This window comes from Haliotis rubra, unplaced genomic scaffold (genome assembly GCF_003918875.1).
Source record: "Haliotis rubra isolate DU_JTF1 unplaced genomic scaffold, ASM391887v1 Scf66, whole genome shotgun sequence".
NCBI classification, from domain to species: domain Eukaryota; kingdom Metazoa; phylum Mollusca; class Gastropoda; order Lepetellida; family Haliotidae; genus Haliotis; species Haliotis rubra.
Window position 1 is genome coordinate 1,161,774 of NW_025767368.1, and position 23,155 is coordinate 1,184,928.

General features: G+C 39.0%; 1 protein-coding gene across 1 annotated transcript in view; it reads right to left on the reverse strand.

Annotated features, from left to right (window-relative positions):
• The window catches only part of LOC124257359, a 59,203-nt gene extending 39,559 nt beyond the window's left edge, over positions 1-19,644 (reverse strand). The window contains 2 exon segments of the mRNA XM_046691403.1: positions 1,877-2,132; positions 19,070-19,644. Coding sequence (XP_046547359.1) covers positions 1,877-2,132; positions 19,070-19,135 — 322 coding nt within the window. The 5' untranslated portion in view covers positions 19,136-19,644.
• Between the last annotated feature and the right edge of the window lie 3,511 nt (positions 19,645-23,155).

The following is a 23,155-nucleotide window of genomic DNA, read 5'->3' on the forward strand; positions in this document are numbered from 1 at the left end:
GAGCTTTAATGACTCACCAAATGTCAGGCATACAGTAATGCTGGTAACGCTTTATGAATGGGGAGATCACTTCTACTAAAAGTATGTTCAGAACGCTGTGATCCATGCATAAATGTTTTATTACCCATGAGTGACTTGAAACATTAATTTCTTTTGGACTTTCTTTTGCAGTTTTTCCCCAAGTTACTTATCTGATATTTATCAAAAATCAATGCATATTTAGTTAACGATTATCAATCTCCGTAATCTATATTGATAGCTAGTTCTAACAAAATACTTAAGTAACATGACATGTTATTCACTAGAAAAATATCAAATACTTTCATCTGAAGATATACAAAATTCTCCATTAGACTAAAATGTCTTGCCTCAGTCTCGACTCATTCCATCTCTTGATGGAGACCATCCTTTGAACCAGACATGAGAATGGATACTTCAAAGAAGTTCAAGAACACACTGGACCGCCTCCGTGGTGTAGTGGTTACAGCGTCCTTCCGGAGAGCGGAAGGTCGCGGGTTCGATCCCAGACCGCGTCATACCAAAAGATGTTAAAATATGGTACTTGTTGGTCCCTGTCTGGCACTCGGCATTATTGGGTACAACAAGGACTGGTCGGCTCGGAGTCAGTATAATGTGTCTGAGTGGGGTATTCATGCTTCACTGTTGCATGGTATCTCAGTGGGCTAGCACTATAAAACCAGCTTAAGTCTGGGCTAGTACAAGCAGCCGCACATACACATACACACGCATGCACATCTTCATATGAGCGAAAGATTCTCAAGCATGACGTTAAACCCAGTTTCACCTCACCTCAAGAACACATGATTGACAGCTTGACTAAAATAGTATGGTCACATAATAATCACATAGCAATATGAGTGAGTGAGTTCAGTTTTACGCCGCACTCAGCAATATTCCAGCTATATGGCAGCGGTCTGTAAATAATCGAGTCTGGACCAGACAATCCAGTGATCAACAGCATGAACATCGATCTGCGCAATTGGGAACCGATGACACGTGTTAACCAAGTGAGCGAGCCTGACCACCCCATCCCGTTAGTGACCTCTTACGACAAGCATGGGTTACTGAAGATCAATATTCTAACCGGACCTTCATGGGCCATAGCAATATGAAGAAACGGGTGGTCTATTGCTTCTCCTGAATACCTACCACAGTTGACCTGCCACTGCATGACAAATTAACCATAGCAATATGAAAGAATCAGGGTGTCCTTTAACGTATTTTGATCAGTGTAAGCTCATGTGAAAGTTCACTATCAAGATATAGTGAGAAAGTGGACTGTTATAGCCCTAAATAAACTACAATCATACTTACTTTAACTCACTTCTTTTTGTTTAATGTAGGATTGGTTTGGTCTGTGTTAGGAGTCCAGTGAAAATTGTCATGATGTCGTCAGTCTGAATTTTGAGACTGTTTGACACATTTGTTCAATAAAGTTATGCTTTTGTTAAACAGTGTTTCGTGATTGGTAACTCAAGACTGTTAAAACGGCTTTCATACCCATCATGTTTTATGACAATAAATTGTGTCATGATCATCCCTTTTGTCATGATCTATCCTTGTGTCATGATCTATCCTTGTGTCATGATCTATCCTTGTGTCATGATCAATCCTTGTGTCATGATCAATGATTGTATCATGATCCATCCTTGTGTCATGATCAATGATTGTGTCATAATCATAACTTGTCATAATTATCGTTTGTGTCATATCATATCTTGTGTTATGATCATTGTTTATTTCGTTATACAGTATAAATAAAGTTCCCCATAACTGAGGTGATGCCTCAGTACTGGACAACCCTAACTTTATGTTTGTTCATAAATAAAGAAGGTATATTTCCAGGGTTACTCACCTCCACTGGCCTGTGTTGTTGTGTCTGCTTTCTTGGGACTAGTGGATTTTTCAACTCTGTGGACATTGCCTCCAGCGGTTCCGGTAGTTGCCCCAGAGGATCCCGAGTTGACCCCCCCTGGACTGGTACTGCCACCCCCAAGGACCATATTGCGGCCCCCAGGCCCAGTGTTGCTGTTCCCACCCTGGCCACGTTCCACGAGCTGGTCCTTTGGAAGGAGGGTAGGGAGGTCCTCCACAGAAGTCTGCTTTAGGGCCTGGAAAGAAACAAACGCACCACTTAAGCCAAAAAGAAATTTAATAAAAATCCAACGTACTAACTTACCACCAACATCCAGAAGAGGGTGTTGACTGCATTTTACGTACTAACAAAATATACAATAACAGTAATAGGCATATTTCAATAAGCTTGGGTTGAAAATCTGACAGTCCAGCATGGCCTATAAGCATAATATGGCCAAAAGATCTGTCAGCAGCATGTCATTGTGGTGGAATCACTTTCATACGTTCCAGTAATAACATATCGGACTATAGTCAGTCTTCTTCAAATATTTTATAGGCAAACACAATGAAAAAAACACATATTCAATTTGAACTCAAAGTCAGAAAAAATGTATTTTTGTGCTTAAGACTGTCTCAAAACAAGATTTCAATGTTTGATTATCTTAGATTAGATACCCAGAAGAACATAATCTGATATTTGCAGACATTTGGCCAAATATCACAAAGGTTCAGATATGCCTTTTGACAGTATTGAGGTACATCCAAATGGAATATGCATGGTGTTAATAACATTTTAGGTTTTAAGGTATAAGGTTTACATTTATACTGAATATGTGTTTCAAGGTATGGGTGGTGTTTGGATGGTTGTGATGTTTTGAGACTTTAAACAAATGTTTCGTATTCACAATCATAAATATTTAATCTATTTGATCCCAGACATCCCTATCTGACATCTGATTACAAAAAAACATTTGGTGATTGAGTCAAGAGAAGGGAGGTTACTCAGGTAGAGTCCCTGCCCTGTCAATATTGCCATCACCTCACGAAGGAGGTCTTACAACTCACAACTACAATACAGCTTGGCTGTGAGAGTGAAACAGCTGGAGTCTTCTGTCACTGAGGCATTACTGCTGTCAGATGCCACTCCAAACAATAATGGAATTCAATACCAGCTCTAAAGAGATTTTGTCTTTAAGTAGAGCCATGTGCTTCAGACTGCAAATCAAAGGCAACATATCGACTAACAGATTAGGTCAGATCATAAAGTGACATAGATCTTACTTTTCTAACAAACATGACAAATTCTAGCAATTTATGTAATTTTCAGCCATTCTGCTATAGCTTTGTATCTTTTTATAATTTTCTTTGATTTTGAAATGTTATCAGATGCAGCAATTCATCAGCTGGGCCAAATTAAGTACAGATATACATGATTAATTTTCTTTTGTGAAAACTTGAAGTGAAAGATGGATGTTGATTGTGTTATAATCCATGTGGCCGTTGATGTCACGAACAGGTGCTCTATCATAAGACTTTAACTCTTGATAGGCAATAAGCAGTGAGCAGCACTGATATACTAAGCATCATTTACCCAGCTTTTCATGTCTCAGGTAAATTACAGCCTTCAGCCCATTTAGTAAACTATCTTGTAATTACACTACAACATGAATAAAATCAAAACTAATTAATTGCCAACTGTTAAAAAAGGAAAGAAAATTGTTTTAATAAAAATCGATGATTCTGAATAATGGAACAACTTAAATTCTTTTTAATCTAAAAACAAATCATTTGGGGTAAAATGTTTGATTAAAGTATGAGTGTCAGCATATCACAGATCTATGTGGGAGTTAGTTTCTGGGCAGATCAATTTTTAGCCATTTTGGGAATCAAACAAGGACCTTTAGTGAGCACCTTATCCACTAGGTTATCCAATCTGCCTATGGAGGATTATAGACTGCAAAATGAGTGCGTTTTGCAAAATGAGTGAGTGAATGAAGTGTAATACAACCTTGTATAGTATTCCTGTTATATAATTACGTTGGTTTGATGCAAAAAAATATTGTGAGATGAAGCTTTTTCTGGCATTTACCATTTTTGTGAAAGCCAAAAGCATGGGTACAACGCTGACAAACCTACGATGGCAATTCTACGGTAGCAGTGATGACAGGTTTCTGGCATATTGGGGGAAAGGAACAAGACATGGCATGGCTGCATGACAGGGACATCCTTGGCTACCTGTGTAGCATATTCTGTCTGGATCAGTCTCTCCACCTCTCCTTTCATCTACCTAGGTCATATATCAATATCATTCGCTTCTTAATTTTATTTTTCCTTTAGCTAACAATAGTTGTAAAATCAATATATCTGTCACTTTAGTGATAGGCATTAAAATTATGTCATGTAGATAAAAGATAATTTTTAAGTGTTATTAAAATTTGTACTGAGTACAAAAATAAATATGAGTGATAGTTCATCAGGGCTCTGTCTCTCACTCCAAGCCATTCTATTTTTCTACCCCACCTGTGCTGACTACAATCACATTTGGTGTAGCCCGTGAACTGGATACAGTGAACATTACAGAAACTCAGCGGAGGACATGAATAGGTTGAGTGAAGGAATCGAACCCATGATCAGTGAATCCTTATACAGCTAGGGCAAGTAAATTTTGCACATGGTATTGATGTAGCTTCCACTGTGCCACTGATTTTTGTCAGTAAGGTAGAAGCTAGACTAATGCTTAGACTCTGAATATATATAATTTTGATAGTAACAAACAAACCCATTTAAATTGAAAAGGAGCCCTAGGGAGAGAGAGGAAATATAGACTTGCTGTATTTAGGGCTTTAGCACTGCAGAGAGAGCTTGGCAGTAGGGAATATAATGTGGTTCAGGGACTGTGAGACAGACTAGGTAGAAGCCTGCAGCAGATGTTCTCTTGGTTGCAACCATTTCAGAACAAGCAATAATCACAAGCCATCATGATCACATGATTATAAGTCACCAATCTAACTGTAACTGGGCACTGACCCAAACACTGAAACCCCCTAATGTGTCAACACAAGCAATGGCATCAGGGGTGGAAATAACTCATTGCCCGACGTCCGAGTCCAGTGTTTTTTCTGTTGGGCAAGCAAATTTGTATATTACACTGTACCGGTGTCCAGTTGACTTTCCAATGTTACTTATGTTGTTTATGTAAAAAATCAACAAGAAAACGGCCGGTATAGTGGAAAAATTCTCAGGGCAAGTGATTTTACATGTGCCACTGTACCGGAGTACACTAGCAATTTTAAAGTTATTTCCACCCCTGGGCATGAGTACTGAAAAACATACAGGTCAATGACCTACCGCTAGCTGTTATCCTATATATGATAACAGTTATATTACCTACTGTGGTTCCGTGTGTGTATCCCATCCCAGGGAGGGGTAGCCACTTTACTGACATGTCGGGTTATTAAACAGACTGAAGGGTTGCCACCACAGCGGGCATCTCACCTGCGGCTCCCAATACTAGCCATGTCATTTTTGGTTTTCTTACTGGTAATGACTTCATTGGATGTAATTACAGAAATACATCTTCATGAAGGTATGGGGGGTGGGGGGAGGTGTATGTGTTACCCAACTATTGATACCACCTGTACATGAAGATGTGTAGGAGTTACCCAACTATTGATACCACCTGTACATGAAGATGTGTAGGAGTTACCCAACTATTGATACCACCTGTACATGAAGGTGTGTAGGAGTTACACCACCACCTGTACATGAAGGTGTGTAGGAGTTACCCAACTATTGATACCACCTGTACATGAAGGTGTGTAGGAGTTACCCAACTATTGATACCACCTGTACATGAGGAGGTGTTGTACCACCTGTAGAAGGTGTGTAGGAGTTACCCAACTATTGATACCACCTGTACATGAAGGTGTGTAGGAGTTACCCAACTATTGATACCACCTGTACATGAAGGTGTGTAGGGTTTACCAACAATTGATACCACCTGTACATGAAGGTGTGTAGGAGTTACCAACCAATTGATACCACCTGTACATGAAGGTGTGTAGGAGTTACCCAACTATTGATACCACCTGTACATGAAGGTGTGTAGGAGTTACCCAACTATTGATACCACCTGTACATGAAGGTGTGTAGGAGTTACCAACCAATTGATACCACCTGTACATGAAGGTGTGTAGGAGTTACCCAACTATTGATACCACCTGTACATGAAGGTGTGTAGGAGTTACCCAACTATTGATACCACCTGTACATGAAGGTGTGTAGGAGTTACCCAACTATTGATACCACCTGTACATGAAGGTGTGTAGGGTTTACCCAACTATTGATACCACCTGTACATGAAGGTGTATAGGAGTTACCCAACTATTGATACCACCTGTACATGAAGGTGTGTAGGAGTTACCCAACTATTGATACCACCTGTACATGAAGGTGTGTAGGAGTTACCCAACTATTGATACCACCTGTACATGAAGGTGTGTAGGAGTTACCCAACTATTGATACCACCTGTACATGAAGGTGTGTAGGAGTTACCAACCAATTGATACCACCTGTACATGAAGGTGTGTAGGGTTTACCAACCAATTGATACAACCTGTACATGAAGGTGTGTAGGAGTTACCAACCAATTGATACCACCTGTACATGAAGGTGTGTAGGAGTTACCCAACTATTGATACAACCTGTACATGAAGGTGTGTAGGAGTTTACCAAACTATTGATACCACCTGTACATGAAGGTGTGTAGGAGTTACCAACCTATTGATACCACCTGTACATGAAGGTGTGTAGGAGTTACCCAACTATTGATACCACCTGTACATGAAGGTGTGTAGGAGTTACCCAACTATTGATACCACCTTACCAACCAATTGATACATGAAGGTGTGTAGGAGTTACCAAGTACATGATTGATACCAACCTGTACATGAAGGTGTGTAGGAGTTACCAACCATTGATACAACCTGTACATGAAGGTGTGTAGGAGTTACCAACCAATTGATACCACCTGTACATGAAGGTGTGTAGGAGTTACCAACCAATTGATACCACCTGTACATGAAGGTGTGTAGGAGTTACCCAACTATTGATACCACCTGTACATGAAGGTGTGTAGGAGTTACCAACCAATTGATACAACCTGTACATGAAGGTGTGTAGGAGTTACCAACCAATTGATACCACCTGTACATGAAGGTGTGTAGGAGTTACCAACCAATTGATACCACCTGTACATGAAGGTGTGTAGGAGTTACCAACCAATTGATACAACCTGTACATGAAGGTGTGTAGGAGTTACCCAACTAATTGATACCACCTGTACATGAAGGTGTGTAGGAGTTACCCAACTATTGATACCACCTGTACATGAAGGTGTGTAGGAGTTACCAACCAATTGATACCACCTGTACATGAAGGTGTGTAGGGTTTACCCAACTATTGATACCACCTGTACATGAAGGTGTGTAGGAGTTACCCAACTATTGATACCACCTGTACATGAAGGTGTGTAGGATTTACCGAACCATCGATACCTACCATACATTTATATGGCAGTGTAAATTTTAATTTTCAACAATGTTGTCATTGCATTTATTGTTGCTCTAAGGGCTTGTAGACCTTCAACACATTGTGTTTTAACAACAGTTAGTTGTCAGGAATGAATTACTATGTAATGCAAGCAGTGGTGTGGAAGTCACTATATTTTCGTGATGTTGGAGTCAAGTGTAATCTGGAATCTTCTACAACAACTAGAGACGAATCCAGCGTTGTACTGAGCCTTCTTAAAGGAATTAAGATTATATAAGTTGGCAAGCATTCCTTCAATCATCTCACATTACTGCAAAATCTGCAGTTGTGTGAAGATCAGGTTTTCAACCTGGATATCCTACCCACGCCTATTTTGGAAGCTTGACATTCTTGCAGGTTGTTAAATATATTTATCACTAACTATATTGCTATTACTAGTGTTATTGTATTTTATACCACCGTAATGGTACTGCCACTGAATTTTGTACTGCCAGTCTATTGTCTACCGCCATTGTACTTGCTTTGCAGTAATTTATGTTAATTTGTAGTTACAACATATATGTAATACAATTGTTAATTTCATAATATTTCTATGTAATTGAATTGGTATTGAATTCTTTAGCGTATAGATTTCTGTGTTAATGTAATGTTTCAATGTGTAAGTAGACATGACGGTGTGTAGGGGCAGTACCATGACGTGGGCATTGAGAAGTGTGGCTTAATAGCAACCTTTTCATCAAGTTGAACCATATGGTACCAGAACATGTCAATACTGCATAGTGGCATGCTGACTATGATACGTGATTCATTTCAGGATGTCAAGCACTTGCGAATACCTACCAATCAATGGCATATCTCCTCTCAATACTCACATCTCCATTGGACACACACATAACGTTTGAGCATCTGTGCACAGCATCAATAAATTATACATTATATATTATTTTTTTTAACTCATGCTTTCAGCTCAGTTATGTAGGTGCTGTAGAGGATTGCAGAATTATTAATATATACACATTAATCCAAGGCTGATCCATATAGCAACAGCTGCAGACCAAGGACGAGGAGATAATATTGAAACAGATCAAAACTTCAATAAATTACTCAACTCGTGGCACAATCCAAAAAGAAGGTATATTCATGGGAGAATTGAACACATCCTTTCACAAGTGTATTGCTAATTCTCAGGCTATATAGGGATGTATGAATTATCCAAGATGTCACTACCACAAGTGTCATGTTCACATTTACTATTTAGAGAAGAGTTAGAGAAGGGGCCTGCGTTAGAGAAGGGGCCTGGGTTAGAGAAGGGGCCTGGGTTAGAGAAAGGACCTTGGTTAGAGAAGGTGCCTGGGTTAGAGAAAGGGCCTTGGTTAGAGAAGGTGCCTGGGTTAGAGAAGGTGCCTGCGTTAGAGAAAGGACCTTGGTTAGAGAAGGGGCCTGGGTTAGAGAAGGTGCCTGGGTTAGAGAAAGGACCTTGGTTAGAGAAGGTGCCTGGGTTAGAGAAGGTGCCTGGGTTAGAGAAGGGGCCTGGGTTAGAGAAGGGGCCTGGGTTAGAGAAAGGACCTTGGTTAGAGAAGGGGCCTGCGTTAGAGAAGGGGCCTGGGTTAGAGAAAGCACCTTGGTTAGAGAAGGTGCCTGGGTTAGAGAAGGGGCCTGGGTTAGAGAAGGGGCCTGGGTTAGAGAAAGCACCTTGGTTAGAGAAGGTGCCTGGGTTAGAGAAGGGGCCTGGGTTAGAGAAGGGGCCTGGGTTAGAGAAAGGGCCTGGGTTAGAGAAAGGGCCTGGGTTTACAGATGATCCCAGCATCTCACTGCTGAACCTTATAGAGACTTAACTGGTAACATAGGGTGTTTCTAGCTTAGAACTGGTCTTTAGGGACCATTGATGGAATATATTGCTGGAAAATTGCTAAAAGCGGTGTAAAACTAAACTCACTTACTCATTCATACTTGGGACTAACTGGATCAGGTGGTCACACACACATACCTGATTCTGACATGTCAACATACTCTTATGACAAACTTGTGCTTGAAACACAGATCACAAGATTGTCTCATCTGGTGATTATGTACAAGCTATTGTCATACAGATGGAGAAATCCTAAAAGCTGTGTTAACCCCAATCACCACCAAAACACATACACTACTTTGTCAGCCAGACAAATGAACAAACAACAAAAAGTGTCTACTAGTTGATCATATTACCAATATGCTGTGGCTTCTTCAACGTTATTGCGGGACTAACTATGGAAGCAGAACATAAATATCAATCAAGTCATTGTATACTTCTCAACATTCGCTAAGGACCAAATAGTCCCTTGTGGCCTTCAACAAACATGGAGCAGTATATTTGTAGGATGTTCATCAGGTCTAAACATTTCAAATGAACATATTTTACAGAAAAAAATTAGACTAGACAAGCCATATAATTGTATCAGGACTTGTATGACAGACTGCTTTAAATGGAACTTATTAAAATGCCCAACAGGCTATAAATAAACTCATTTGCCCTTCATTGATGCAGCAAACATTTCTCCATCCAAACAGTTAACCACTGTAGCAATATCCACAGCCTACTGCAGACCTTATAATGACCTGCGGACAACAGAGACATGGTGGACATGGTGGACATGGTGGACATGGTGGACATGCAGGACTGTACAACATGCACCAACAGCTTACACTGGGATTACATAAACTGATTGCAAACAACCAAGGACATTGCTTTTATTCTAAACTTAGTACAAAAATCTAAGTGCTAATCCAAAGCTGTACCATTTATATAATCCCTTGTACTTGACCTTTCACGTTGATTCCTTCTTAGGTAACTAAAACAGACATCCTATTCTTTACTTTCACTTTCATCAAAACTATCACACCCTATCCAACCCCATGAGGTTCCAACACTCCAACAATATTTGACTGTGCCTCTTACAACATGTCATCTATCATCAAATGTTCTCTCTCACATGCTCTCTCTCACTTTTCAGACTGTACCTCTTATACTAGATTTATTTAACACTGAAATTATCTTACACTAGATCTAACATTGTAGCTATCTTACACTAGAACTCTTTTACAATGTAACTATCTTACATTAGAACTCTTTTACATTGTAACCATCTTACCATCTCTTTTTGACATTGTAACCATCTTACCCTGGATCTCTTTTACATTGTAACTATCTTACACTGGATCTCTTTTACATTGTAACCATCTTACCCTGGATCTCTTTTACATTGTAACTATCTTACACTGTACCTCTTTTACATTGTAACCATCTTATCCTGGAATTCATTTACACTGTAACTCTCCACTGTAACACATTTCACACTGTAACAGTCTTACTTTATTGCACTCTTCCAAGGTAAATATGATGCCACATGATTCTTACACTGTAACAATATGTGACATATCTGTAAGCCTAATTAATAAAAAACCACATTGACCCACATAACTGAAATTATGAATTTTCTTTGTGATAGTGCAGTGAACTTGGACTGTGACTATGTGTCCCAGTCCACCCAGCTGTGAATAGGTACCTTGTAAGGATGGGAAAGCCACAATAACTCGGTGCGCCTTGTGGCTGCAAGAGTTGCATACTCCCCGGGGAGTTGAGATTGTTAATACAATGTGCTGTTGAGATTGACATCCAATGATCGAGGGAAAAAATACCAGTGCCTTGAGCATGCACTAGTTGCGTGGATATGTGTGCTATATAAATATCCTATAATAATATAATCCTATAATAATACAGAGATTTACAGGACGCAAATTCCTGCGTCCTATACGCATAAAAATTGACAACGGACGCAACAAAATAGATTAGTGCGTCCACACGGACGCAGAAAAAGTTCAAATACTTTTTTTTTTAAATGTTGATCAAGTAACAATAAGTTATCACTGAGTCTGCTACTAGCCGGGTTATGACATCATTTGCAGTTTAATTACTGTGATGATCGTGATACACAATACAATAACAGTAACTGAATTGCAACAATAGTATAACATAGTATTAATAATAATGTTCAAGTGTCTGTGACCCCCATTTTGTAGTCCAGGACCCCTGAAAATTAAGAAGATGAGTCCCAGGGACCCTCAAATATAGGACGCAAGATAAATCCCTGATAATAGTGTGTGTATTTAACCAAAGAAACACCATAATTTAAAATACAACAAAAAAATGTGTTAAGAAAGCAGGCCAGCTGTAAAGTCTATCACTATCAAGGTATGATGCACTATCATCAGTCGGTCACAGGGTGGCGTCTAATCTGGTCACCCACCTTATTTATCATCGCTATTAATCACCATTTATCATAAGTAGCACGCCATGTGCTTTGATGAATCTAATGCATCTAGACACACATTAAAAAACAGTAAGACAAAACCCATCCTTATTCTGTTTCAAATCACTTTCTAACGGAAGAAAATGACCCTATGACTGGAAGCAAACAAGCAAGGCAATTAAGTTTTTGGACCCTTTTTAGCAATATTCCAGCCATATGATGACATTGAACACCACAACTGCTACAGGAATCAAACATGGGCCTTCAGCGTATGTTTGATATGTGTCTGTATCCTCTGTCAAATCAGACCCTTATGTGTCTGTATTCTCTGTCAAATCAGACCCTTATGTGTCTGCCTGTCAAATCAGACCCTTATGTGTCTGCCTGTCAAATCAGACCCTTATGTGTCTGCCTGTCAAATCAGACCCTTATGTGTCTGTATTCTCTGTCAAATCAGACATGAGATAATATGTGTCTGTATTCTGTCAAATCAGACCCTTATGTGTCTGCCTGTCAAATCAGACCCTTATGTGTCTGTATTCTCTGTCAAATCAGACATGAGATAATATGTGTCTGTATTCTCTGTCAAATCAGACCCTTATGTGTCTGCCTGTCAAATCAGACCTTTATGTGTCTGTATTCTCTGTCAAATCAGACATGAGATAATATGTGTCTGTATTCTCTGTCAAATCAGACCCTTATGTGTCTGTATTCTCTGTCAAATCAGACATGAGATAATATGTGTCTGTATTCTCTGTCAAATCAGACCCTTATGTGTCTGCCTGTCAAATCAGACCTTTATGTGTCTGTATTCTCTGTCAAATCAGACATGAGATAATATGTGTCTGTATTCTCTGTCAAATCAGACCCTTATGTGTCTGCCTGTCAAATCAGACCTTTATGTGTCTGTATTCTCTGTCAAATCAGACATGAGATAATATGTGTCTGTATTCTCTGTCAAATCAGACCCTTATGTGTCTGTATTCTCTGTCAAATCAGACATGAGATAATATGTGTCTGTATTTTCTGTCAAATCAGACCCTTATGTGTCTGCCTGTCAAATCAGACCCTTATGTGTCTGTATTCTTTGTCAAATCAGACATGAGATAATATGTGTCTGTATTCTCTGTCAAATCAGACCCTTATGTGTCTGCCTGTCAAATCAGACCCTTATGTGTCTGTATTCTCTGTCAAATCAGACATGAGATAATATGTGTCTGTATTCTCTGTCAAATTAGACCCTTATGTGTCTGCCTCCTATGTCAAATCAGACAGGAGATAATATGTGTCTGTATCCTCTGTCAAATCAGACAGGAGACAATATGTGTCTGCACCCTGTCAAATCAGACAGGAGATAATGTCTGTATCCTCTGTGAAATCAGACAGGAGATAATATGTGTCTGTATCCTGTCAAATCAGACAGGAGATACTATGTCTGTATCCTGTCAAATCAGACAGGAGATAATATGTGTCTGCCTCCTATGTCAAATCAGAAAGGTGTTAATATGTTTCTTTATCCACTGTCAAATCAGACAGTAGGGCTATATGCCTCCTTTCAACTCATGTAAGCACATAATGTTACTGCATTCCCCATATCAGACAGGGTACACTACTTTTCTGTAAGTTCAAGGAGAGAGTTTGACCTGTATTATCCAATATTGAAGACAAATGCTGTGGCCTTTAAAACATAGAATTGCAATAAAATGACGATCACATCTACCTTGCAACAACAATATATGTTCCACATATTCCCTGCTGTCAAGGCCTTGCTCATAACACCATGTCCAAGCTTCAGTGAATTGCAACATATCTGTTATCAGCATTTTAAATCTACTGAAACTACCAATCAGCCAGCACAGTATCACAGCCATTATTTGCTAACTTTTCATCGATGAATTGCCAAGGACAATTGCAATAGCCTGATCAATTGCTCTATCCAAAGATGAAAACATGCCAATAACAATTTCAGCATGGCATATAACAAAATTTTAGGTTGAACTACCTCTTCCAAATTGAGTCATATTTCCAAAAATATTATGAGACAAAAAACATAACTCCAAAACACTGAGCTAGTTGTGGCACAAGTATGCTTGCATGAATACTTACTTTTTTAAAGCAACCCTTAATCTCATATGGAATAAATGGAAACAAGAAAGGATTTTAGTTGGAAACAGAACATCTTTTTCAGTAATAGTTTTAAGACATAAAATAATTTGTTTGAATGGCAAACTTCCAAACATAAAGTGTGGCACAAAATCATGTGACTTGCTAACTTTTGATTTACTACACAGTGAGTGAGTGAGGTGTTAAATCAGCTAAAGAATGAATAAACTTTTGTTTTTTGTACTCTTTTAACCATTACATATGAAAGACGTGTGGTTAGTCTTGAGCGGAACACCAAATTCATTCTTAAAAAACTTTTGGTTAATTAATACAGATCGATTAAAAGTTGCCAAAAAGTCGTCTGCTTCACTCTCGCCCGCCAACGAAACCACAGAGAGGTAACGTAACTCTGTCGCCAGAGCACCGGAAGTGACGTTATGTGAGGAAGAATTTTCAGTTAGTTGTATATAAAGTGTGTGACAAGCTCGTCATTTTGCTGCTCTCCCGACGTCAATGAAGACATGCCAAATTGTTGCGTTGCCGCCAATTACTCCCAGGGGTCGGTTGATGGTGTCACCATGTACAGATTTCCACTGGACCCTGCAGTTCGTGCTAAATGGGTTATGTTTGAGTGCGAAGCGAGCGTTGTGCAACGCAAGCGCTGTGGAAGCCAGGAACGATATCTTACTTGTGTTCAGATCGCTTCACGGAAGTTACAAAAATCAAAACTACGTACTAGTTGTAGCAAAATATGTAAATGATTAATGACCAAAAGGAATTTGCATGACACAGCTTATAACATAACGATTTCTTCCTCGGAAGCGAGGTTGTGGTCAAAGTCACAATAATATTGTAAGTAGTATTATACTGACACCCACCTCGCTTCCACGAGAGAAATTGTTATGTTATGACGTATGTCATGCAAAATCCTATTGGTCATCAGTTAGATACATATTTTACTACCAGTAGAAAGTAGTTTTGATTTTGTAACTTGGTGAAAACAAACCTAAATAGCATTTATTCTCAGACTGGCAGATGTTCGTGACAGGGATCCGCCATTTTAAAAAATCATGACATCACTGGCTAAAGTCTGTTTGAGAATCAATGAGATTATAGTTTGTTTTCATCAAGTTGGAAAATCAAAAGTACTTTCTACTCGTAGTTAAATATGTATTTGAACATGACCAAAAGGATTTTGCATGACACAACTTGTAACATAATGATTTCTTCCACGGAAGTGAGGTGGGTGCGAGGTGACAATATCCATCAATATCCACATAAAGGAACGATATGACATTCATCTGCAGCTGACAAAGAATCCTGTTTCATGTCATGTGTCTTTTAACAGTATAATATACCAAAAAGTGATCTATTGTTTCATGTTTTTCACATTGGTGTATAGTCCCATTGGTCACCCAAGACAGCACAACTGGTAACTAATTGCATGATGTCCGCCATTCTTTAAAAAAGTAATTTAGTTAGCCAATAATGAGCAATCAATCAATGTATTGGCGGTTAATCCTTTGAAAGAAGGATGTTGTTTCTACACAGACACTTTACAACAGGGTGTATTCAGTATAGATTAGTAAATCCACATACATAAACACTACCTTTTAACAAATCCGCTGTGCAAGGTAAAAGCAATTAATCAATCAGCTTGTTATCGGTTAATCCTCTGATCGATGTTTGTTTTTGTAACTCAGCTGATAATTCCTCTGCTGCACTTCAATGTGCATATTACATAAGATGTAATCCACTTGCCACATCAGACCTTAATTCATCATGTTGAGTATTTACTCCAGACAGGAGAAATGCCAAATGGGAACCTTTGTCTGGTAATCTGAGTGGTGTTATCACTAATTATACCTGTTATAAATTCATTAACTGACTATCAAGTGAATGATGACAAATAATATGTGTAGGTTTACCACCAAACAAGGTTTAACAGCAAGAGAGTAATCGCTGTATTGCAATGCAAGTTTCATTGCTTGAAAAAAACATCATGGGCCGACACTGTTTTGACACTGTTTTGACTTGGGGGTACGAATTGAACTTCATTATTGGATAAGAAATGCATATAAGCATTTACTGTGTACTTTTCTAACAATGGCAAAGTGCGGTTGTTTAGTTACGGGTTTAAATACATCAAATGTGTGTTTTTAATATCTTAGCAGGAAATAGACATCATATGTTTACATAACATGATTCAATATCGAGGTAAAAATATAGAAATAGGATCAAATTTTAATCAGTCATTATACCATCCAAGCATTAGAAAATCTGAAAAATCATACATTGTTGGGATACTTTATTACAATCAGAGAAGAAGTACCGGGGATATTTTCAAATAACGGCATCTGATGGACATCCACCCTTCCTAATGTCCTACTTCCTATTGTCTATGAAAACAATTTGTAACTTGGAAGCTAGGCAAAGCAGATGACAAGATTAAATAACAGTAGATTGTGAAAACATAAACCTTCATTTTTCACAACAATTGTCACAATTTCAGGTTTAGACAGACCTGTAAACAAGATAATCTCCCTCGGAAATGTACCTGAATTCTACATCTCCCCTCATAGCTGTGAGTGAGCCACAATAACTCGGTTGCGCCTTGTGGCTGCAAGAGTTGTATACTCCACAGGGAGTTGAGATTGATAATAAGATGTGCCGTTGAGATTGACATCCAATGATCGAGGGAAAAAAAATACCAGCGCCTTGAGCAAGCACTAGTTGCGTGGATATGTGCGCTATATAAATATCCTATAATAATAATAATATACTTCACATTACGTCACGGAGACGCGCCCCTCTGATTGAAATTTCATTCGCGGGAGAGAATGGTACACTGTTTTCAAAAAGGTCTAATTAAGTTAATTAAATGTCGAAATGAGTAGTTTTAATGACAGGGTTTCATTGATAACGATGCCAATAAATGATTTATGTATTTGTACCCCCTACAGTATATGTGATCCTTAAAGCAGTATTCCAGAAATAACAAGTCACGGGATAACAGAGACTTCCAGCATGACGAGGAAACACTTTAACTATTAAGTCACATCTATTTACTATACTATAGAGGTTTATAACAATTGTTATGCTGATATTAAGCTGAAAACAATGAAGTTGTCATTTCTTGTGTGTCCCTAATTTAAGGTACACACTCCGTTTTAAATATTTGTACTCACTGTGGTGAAAAAGGCACATATGAACAGATCTTCCTATTACTGAGTATCTGCCAATATTTCAAAAATTGAGGTACAGGGCTTTATACATATATAAACGTTTCAACCTACCAAATAATAATTTAAAAGTAACTGGACCCAGTAGACATTAATTCGATATGTCCGTATTACATACATCATTGTCTATATATTGTCCGTATTACATACATCATTGTCTCTATTTATTCCCCTCACAAAACAATTAATGTGTCCAAATATTGTCAAGCACCGATATTGCTCTAGACAAGTTTACTACACAGGTTTAAAGGAAATGCTGTCTGGCTTTAACCACAACTGTCAGTGAGTACAAGTACATCTGACCTGTAACAATGACTCCTTTAAATGACTCAGTGGAGTGGGTCTTGCTGAAGACGCTAATCAACAAGGTAGTATCATCAGAACGTTTCCAGGCACATGAAAGCAATTAAGTATAACCAGGCCGTAACACACTGTCCTAATACACAGGTCGTTAACCCAGCTCACACCTGACCACAGCTCTGGCCAGCGTGGCCGAGGACACAAGTGACCATCATGTAATGCCTGCATGCATAACACAGACAGCAAATTAGAGACAGGTGATCTTCTGTAGAAGCATATTTGTTATATTACATATATATGCCTTTATAACTGAGAAGTAAGTTTAAATGGTTTACTTCAAATGAGTCAGATATGTGACAAATAAAAAACATCACAATAAAGAGATGTGACAACTGTTCTTCTTCAAACACAAGTTGGACAACAAAGTTAAAAGATATTTGTTTTCTCAGTTCATGACAAGCTGACCACAAGATGTTGTTTTCAATGACAAGCATTGTCATCCCTGCGAAAATATCAGATCAGTTGTCATGAATTTTCATCTGCCTGTACTTGGCAGTAGCTCACAGCATTAAACAGAAATTGAAGAGTACACATTTTTCTGAAGCGACTGTTTGATCTGAATGCATGGGAGAAAAGGGAATTCCTGGTACAATTTTAAGTTTTGATTGATGAAGATGAACATTCCTTTTGCTATCTCAAAATACTTAAAGATATACATCATTAATAACATGGGATAATACCGTTATTAACATTATATGAAGTTATCTCCAAATAAATAAAGATATACATCATTGATAACATGGGATAATACTGTTATTAACATTATATGAAGTTATCTCCAAATAGTTAAAGATATACATTATCAATAACATGGGATAATACCGTTATTAACATTATATGCAGATGTGAAAATATACACCATAGAACAAACAGATGACACATGGCAGATCATATTATCACCTGCATGGGATAGTTGAGGGTCTGACCATGCACTAACTAACAGACCTGTGAGAATATTGCACTGATCTGTCAAAGTAGATGTTATATTCTTATACTCCCGAGTCATAATTCCCAGATAATAATTTATTGTATTATATTACGAACACTGTTGTACAAAGAGAGATGTTACGTCCAACATGCACAATCAATAGATGTCAATAGTAACATATTTGTTACTATTGTCTGTTTGTCACTACAAGTAAAATGTGATGGAAACCTGCTTCAGCAGCGGGAATAATGTTTTACTAGATCTATTTACACGATGATCATCGATGGGATGATTAATAAGAAGGATAAGTGTGGCAATACTGATCAGCCAGAATTGAGATTAATGGACATTATATGTTCTTCTCAAATCTTTCAAACCCTACTCCAACATAACTTCATTCATTACTGTTCTGTTAAAAATATTCAGTTAAATGGTCATCTCAAAATTGATCTATCTTTAATATGTGTGTCTGATACCTTAATCAAGGGGATTTAAATGCCAGTGAAAATAAGTTTATATGAAATTGTTAATGTGTTTAACTCCAACATACAACAAGTCTAAGAATACAAACAGGTGCTGTGCTTGTTTGAGAGACACACAAAATAGTGTTTACGAACTTCACCAAAAATAAACATTGTCGCATGCTTGAAAGATGACATTGTCACTTGCTCCTCTGAAGAGGTAAACATGAACCAAAACTTCAACAAGTTGGATGCCTTACCTGGGGATCTGAATTTACCGCCGTTTGGGTGTTAGCAGCGACCCACGCCTCAGCAAAAGTCTCCATCGCCGCATGAAAGTCCATCTCGATGAAGCTGACGTTTTTTCTGAAATACGCCAGCAGCCGAAATAATGGCCGCTTGACAAAGAGTTCCTCTAAGACACAATATGCAGAGATGGATTATCGTTTTCGGTCGCTCAAATCACGGGAAACGCACACTCACAAGTTGACATGTCCACAAAATTTCCAGCTTCCCAATAGTCATGATTATAAGTGTCTAAGTTGAGTATTTGGGTCCTGGGAGAGACACATAAAGACATTACAAGGCAGTGCTACCCTCCCTCTCAGATAAAGCTACATATCCTAAGAGGATTAAGCGGCCTCCTCGCGCATGTAAATAGTGATGTGACTGCGTCAGGAAACATAGTTCCCTAAACAACAACTGCAAACATTTCTAAAGCGTTCGTCCACGATCTGCTTTTTCATCAGCATGTATGTTCACCCATTTCGAACCATTACGGTCCTGTGCGTGGATGATTGTTTCCGTAACCGCGTTCGGTGGGCGTTTTGTATGTGGAAGTGCGGACGGCTACAATTCACGTTGATCCAAGAAATTGGGGCAAAGATTAGCATGCTGAACTGTGTACCGGATCAGTCATTGCTGTAGGCAGTTGTCTCCCTTGCCAATCTCGTTTGCCTTGTTCTGTTATCACTACGCGTTGGATTTATCTAGGTTTGCAGCAGCTGGTCGAACTACTTTCTCATGACAGATAATGTGTCAGGCTTTGTCAGTGTTTAATTTTTTGACGAATGTAAAATTTGAAGAAATTGAATAGTTTTTAATTTGATTCATTCTGCCGTAAAGTGTGTAATTAGTTTCACGTTGAGCAATCAACTGAACATCTTTTCATTGCCCTTTGAATTGCTGATGCGGTGCACCGCGGCATCGATATTTTACTCAAAAAGTTGTAAAAATAATAGTTGAATTTTAATCTATTGTTTAATAATGGCTGTATTTTCATCCATGCTTTTTGACAGAATGAAGACAGTCCCAGGAACTAAACGTAATCATTGCAATCAAAACGGGATAATACAGACAGCAGATTGTCACAAGATGATTCAGGTAATGTTAAGCGGATTACGATTAACAAAAGAGTTAGTTTTCCTGTCTAATCCGGGGACAATGGATGACCTAGTTTCTGTCTTAACAACAACGGACACTTTTCAAGATCACAGGACGTATCCTTTTTTACCATATTGCTTTCGATAAGTTATGAAATACTATGGGGATAGTACATAAAACATCACGGATAAAATATATATGATTTTTTCCAACATGTAATCTACATAATTTCGGACCAGGTCACATATCTAATAAATATTATTTATCAATTATGTAACAGTATTGGAAAAAGTCGCCATAAAGAAATTTATTGGCACATCCCTAATGAACTGACACACCATAGCTAATACAATATGTGTACCACCCAGGCTGGACGACGACCGTCAGTTGTTTTTCAACAGAACTGTCAGGAGTAGATCAGATGGTCTGGTGGTATATGTGTTTGCTTATCGGGGCGGTGAGGTAGCCTAATGGTTAAAGCGTTGGCTCGTCACGCCGAAGACCCGGGTTCGAATCCCCACATGGGTACTATGTGTGAAGCCCATTTCTGGTGTCCCCCGCCGTGATGTTGCTGGAATATTGCTAAAAGCGGCGTAAAAAACAAACTCAGTCAGTCAGTCAGTCAGTCAGTCAGTTTGCTTATCGCGCAGTTGGTACGGGTTCCATTCAATGGAAACGAAGCAATATCTTAAGTTCTTGACGCCCTGTTTGAACTGTATTAATAGTAATAGCAGCAATAGAATCAGTCCAGGGTATACAATGTCCAGTCTGCGTGATAGGCACCCTTTCCCAAACTTCGTTTTAAGCCCATTTTAAAATTGAAAAAACGCACGAAACAGCCGCCCGGTCAACTGCGACTGACGAGCGAGAAGAAATAAGTGCAATAGGAATTTACATGGGAGGTTGAGATGTCTCTTCCGAAATTAAGATTTGGTGGCAAAAGGATCTGGGGATTTTATCATAATGCAAAGATGTGATACCCTAGGTAATTGCCAGTGAATATCACATCTGATACTCCAGTTTAAGTGCATCTGACACCTTAATAGGCAAATATCTAGGGGCGCTATGTCAGCCTGGTGCGCAAAGCTTACTGCAGCACAAAATCACACTCACTCACACCTACCCATGAACATATGGTTGTATCCTTTCAACACAGTGGCTATAAACAATGGTACTATGGTACCGATAGATTAGAATATATGGCATGGTTTCGTAAAGACTCTACCTCTAGCATGTCATCTGACCACTGGGGAACCATGTTGTAGCGTGGCACCTGGACGCGGCATGGTATGTTGCTCAGTGTTTGTACATCCGTGAAGATCCGGGTTAGAATTGATCTTCTGTAACCCATGCTTGTCGTTAGAGGCGACACACGGGATCGGCTGGTTAGGCTCGCTGACATGGTTGACACATGTCATCGTATCCCAATTGCGCAGATCGATGCTCATTTTGTTATTCACTGGATTGTCTGGCCAGACTCGATTATTTACAGACCGCCCCCATACAGCTGGAATATTGCTGAGTGCGGCGTAAAACTAATCTCACTCACTCATGTTTTGTAACTGGAAATATGAAAGTGATGCAGGTTACAGATGAACACAGGCATGCTGCTGGCAATCCAAGACTCGACATGAGGCCAAAACTAGCATCAGATCCTCGAAAAGAGGATCCTGGTACACCGGAAGGACTCAACTCTCCACGGCGACTGGCAGACGACAGTACCACTGACACTACGTTGACTGCTTCAGTCTCCGCCATGCTACCCAGGTATGATGTCTCACCAGCCTGCACCGAGTGGTTGAGGGCTACATTGATAACCATGTCCTAAGCAAACACAAAATTAGGAACCTGATAAATATGGCCCTACCGAGAATGGACAGGTCACAGATCAGGCAACTTTAAGCAACAGTAGCCACAGAGAGGATATCATGATTGGCTCTCCTGATCGATAGGCTTGACTTCTTAAAGTTCTTCAGTCCTGCCCCACACTGAAGCCCAGTTTCATATGGTGTCTCCTTCGGCAAATGCCGTTGTTCGACACTTGAGCAAGTTCGTAAGTTCGAGATGTAAACCTGATGTAAATACAAGTAAACTGGTGTACAGAGTTTGGTGAATGATACTGTTCACAAGCTTGAAAAGGAACATTTGGGAAGGACAGCTGCTGAAGTGATTTGCTTGTAGGGGTGGGCGATAATACCGGTTAACCGGTATATTGCAATTCGAACTTCACAATACGATATATTGCGGTACACTTTTCGCGAACCGGTTCACCCGATTCAATCGGTAGTTTCCGTGACCATGATCGGTAATTCTTGTGATGTAGTCAAAAATACTAATAACATTTCTATTTCCTTTATATTATTATATATTAATGTTTTTGAGAATGTTTATTGATCATATAATTGCATTTGCGTGACTTTTAAACGATATATAAAAATAAAAATAGAATGGTACCGGCACTCGTTGTAGGGGTAAACCAACCAATATATGGCGGACGCCGCTGCAGACGCTTTTTCTCGAGTTCCAAATATTAGATGGAAGTCTTCAATTTGGGAACATTTTCAATTGATCTCTTGTACAATCACAACTGAGTCCTGACAGTGGCCAGTGGCATAGTTTCCAAACATTACCTTAAACCACGTGTTACACTTTCACAATATATTGCAATACATATTGCAATACGGCAACAAATATCACAATATATCGCAATACGACAATTTGGGCAATACCCAACCCTATTTGCTTGTTATGCCAAAACCAAATAGATTCGCATACATCGTCTGCAGAGTGAGGGTCAAATACTTTAAACCATATTCATATTTATGATTTTGATTTGATTTTGATAGTGCTAGATAAAGCGTAAACATCCACCACTCTCACAATACAGATCACGGAAGAACAAAACACTTAGTAAACTAAAGATTGTGACTGGTTATAGGTACAAGCCCCCCTCCTACTCATGG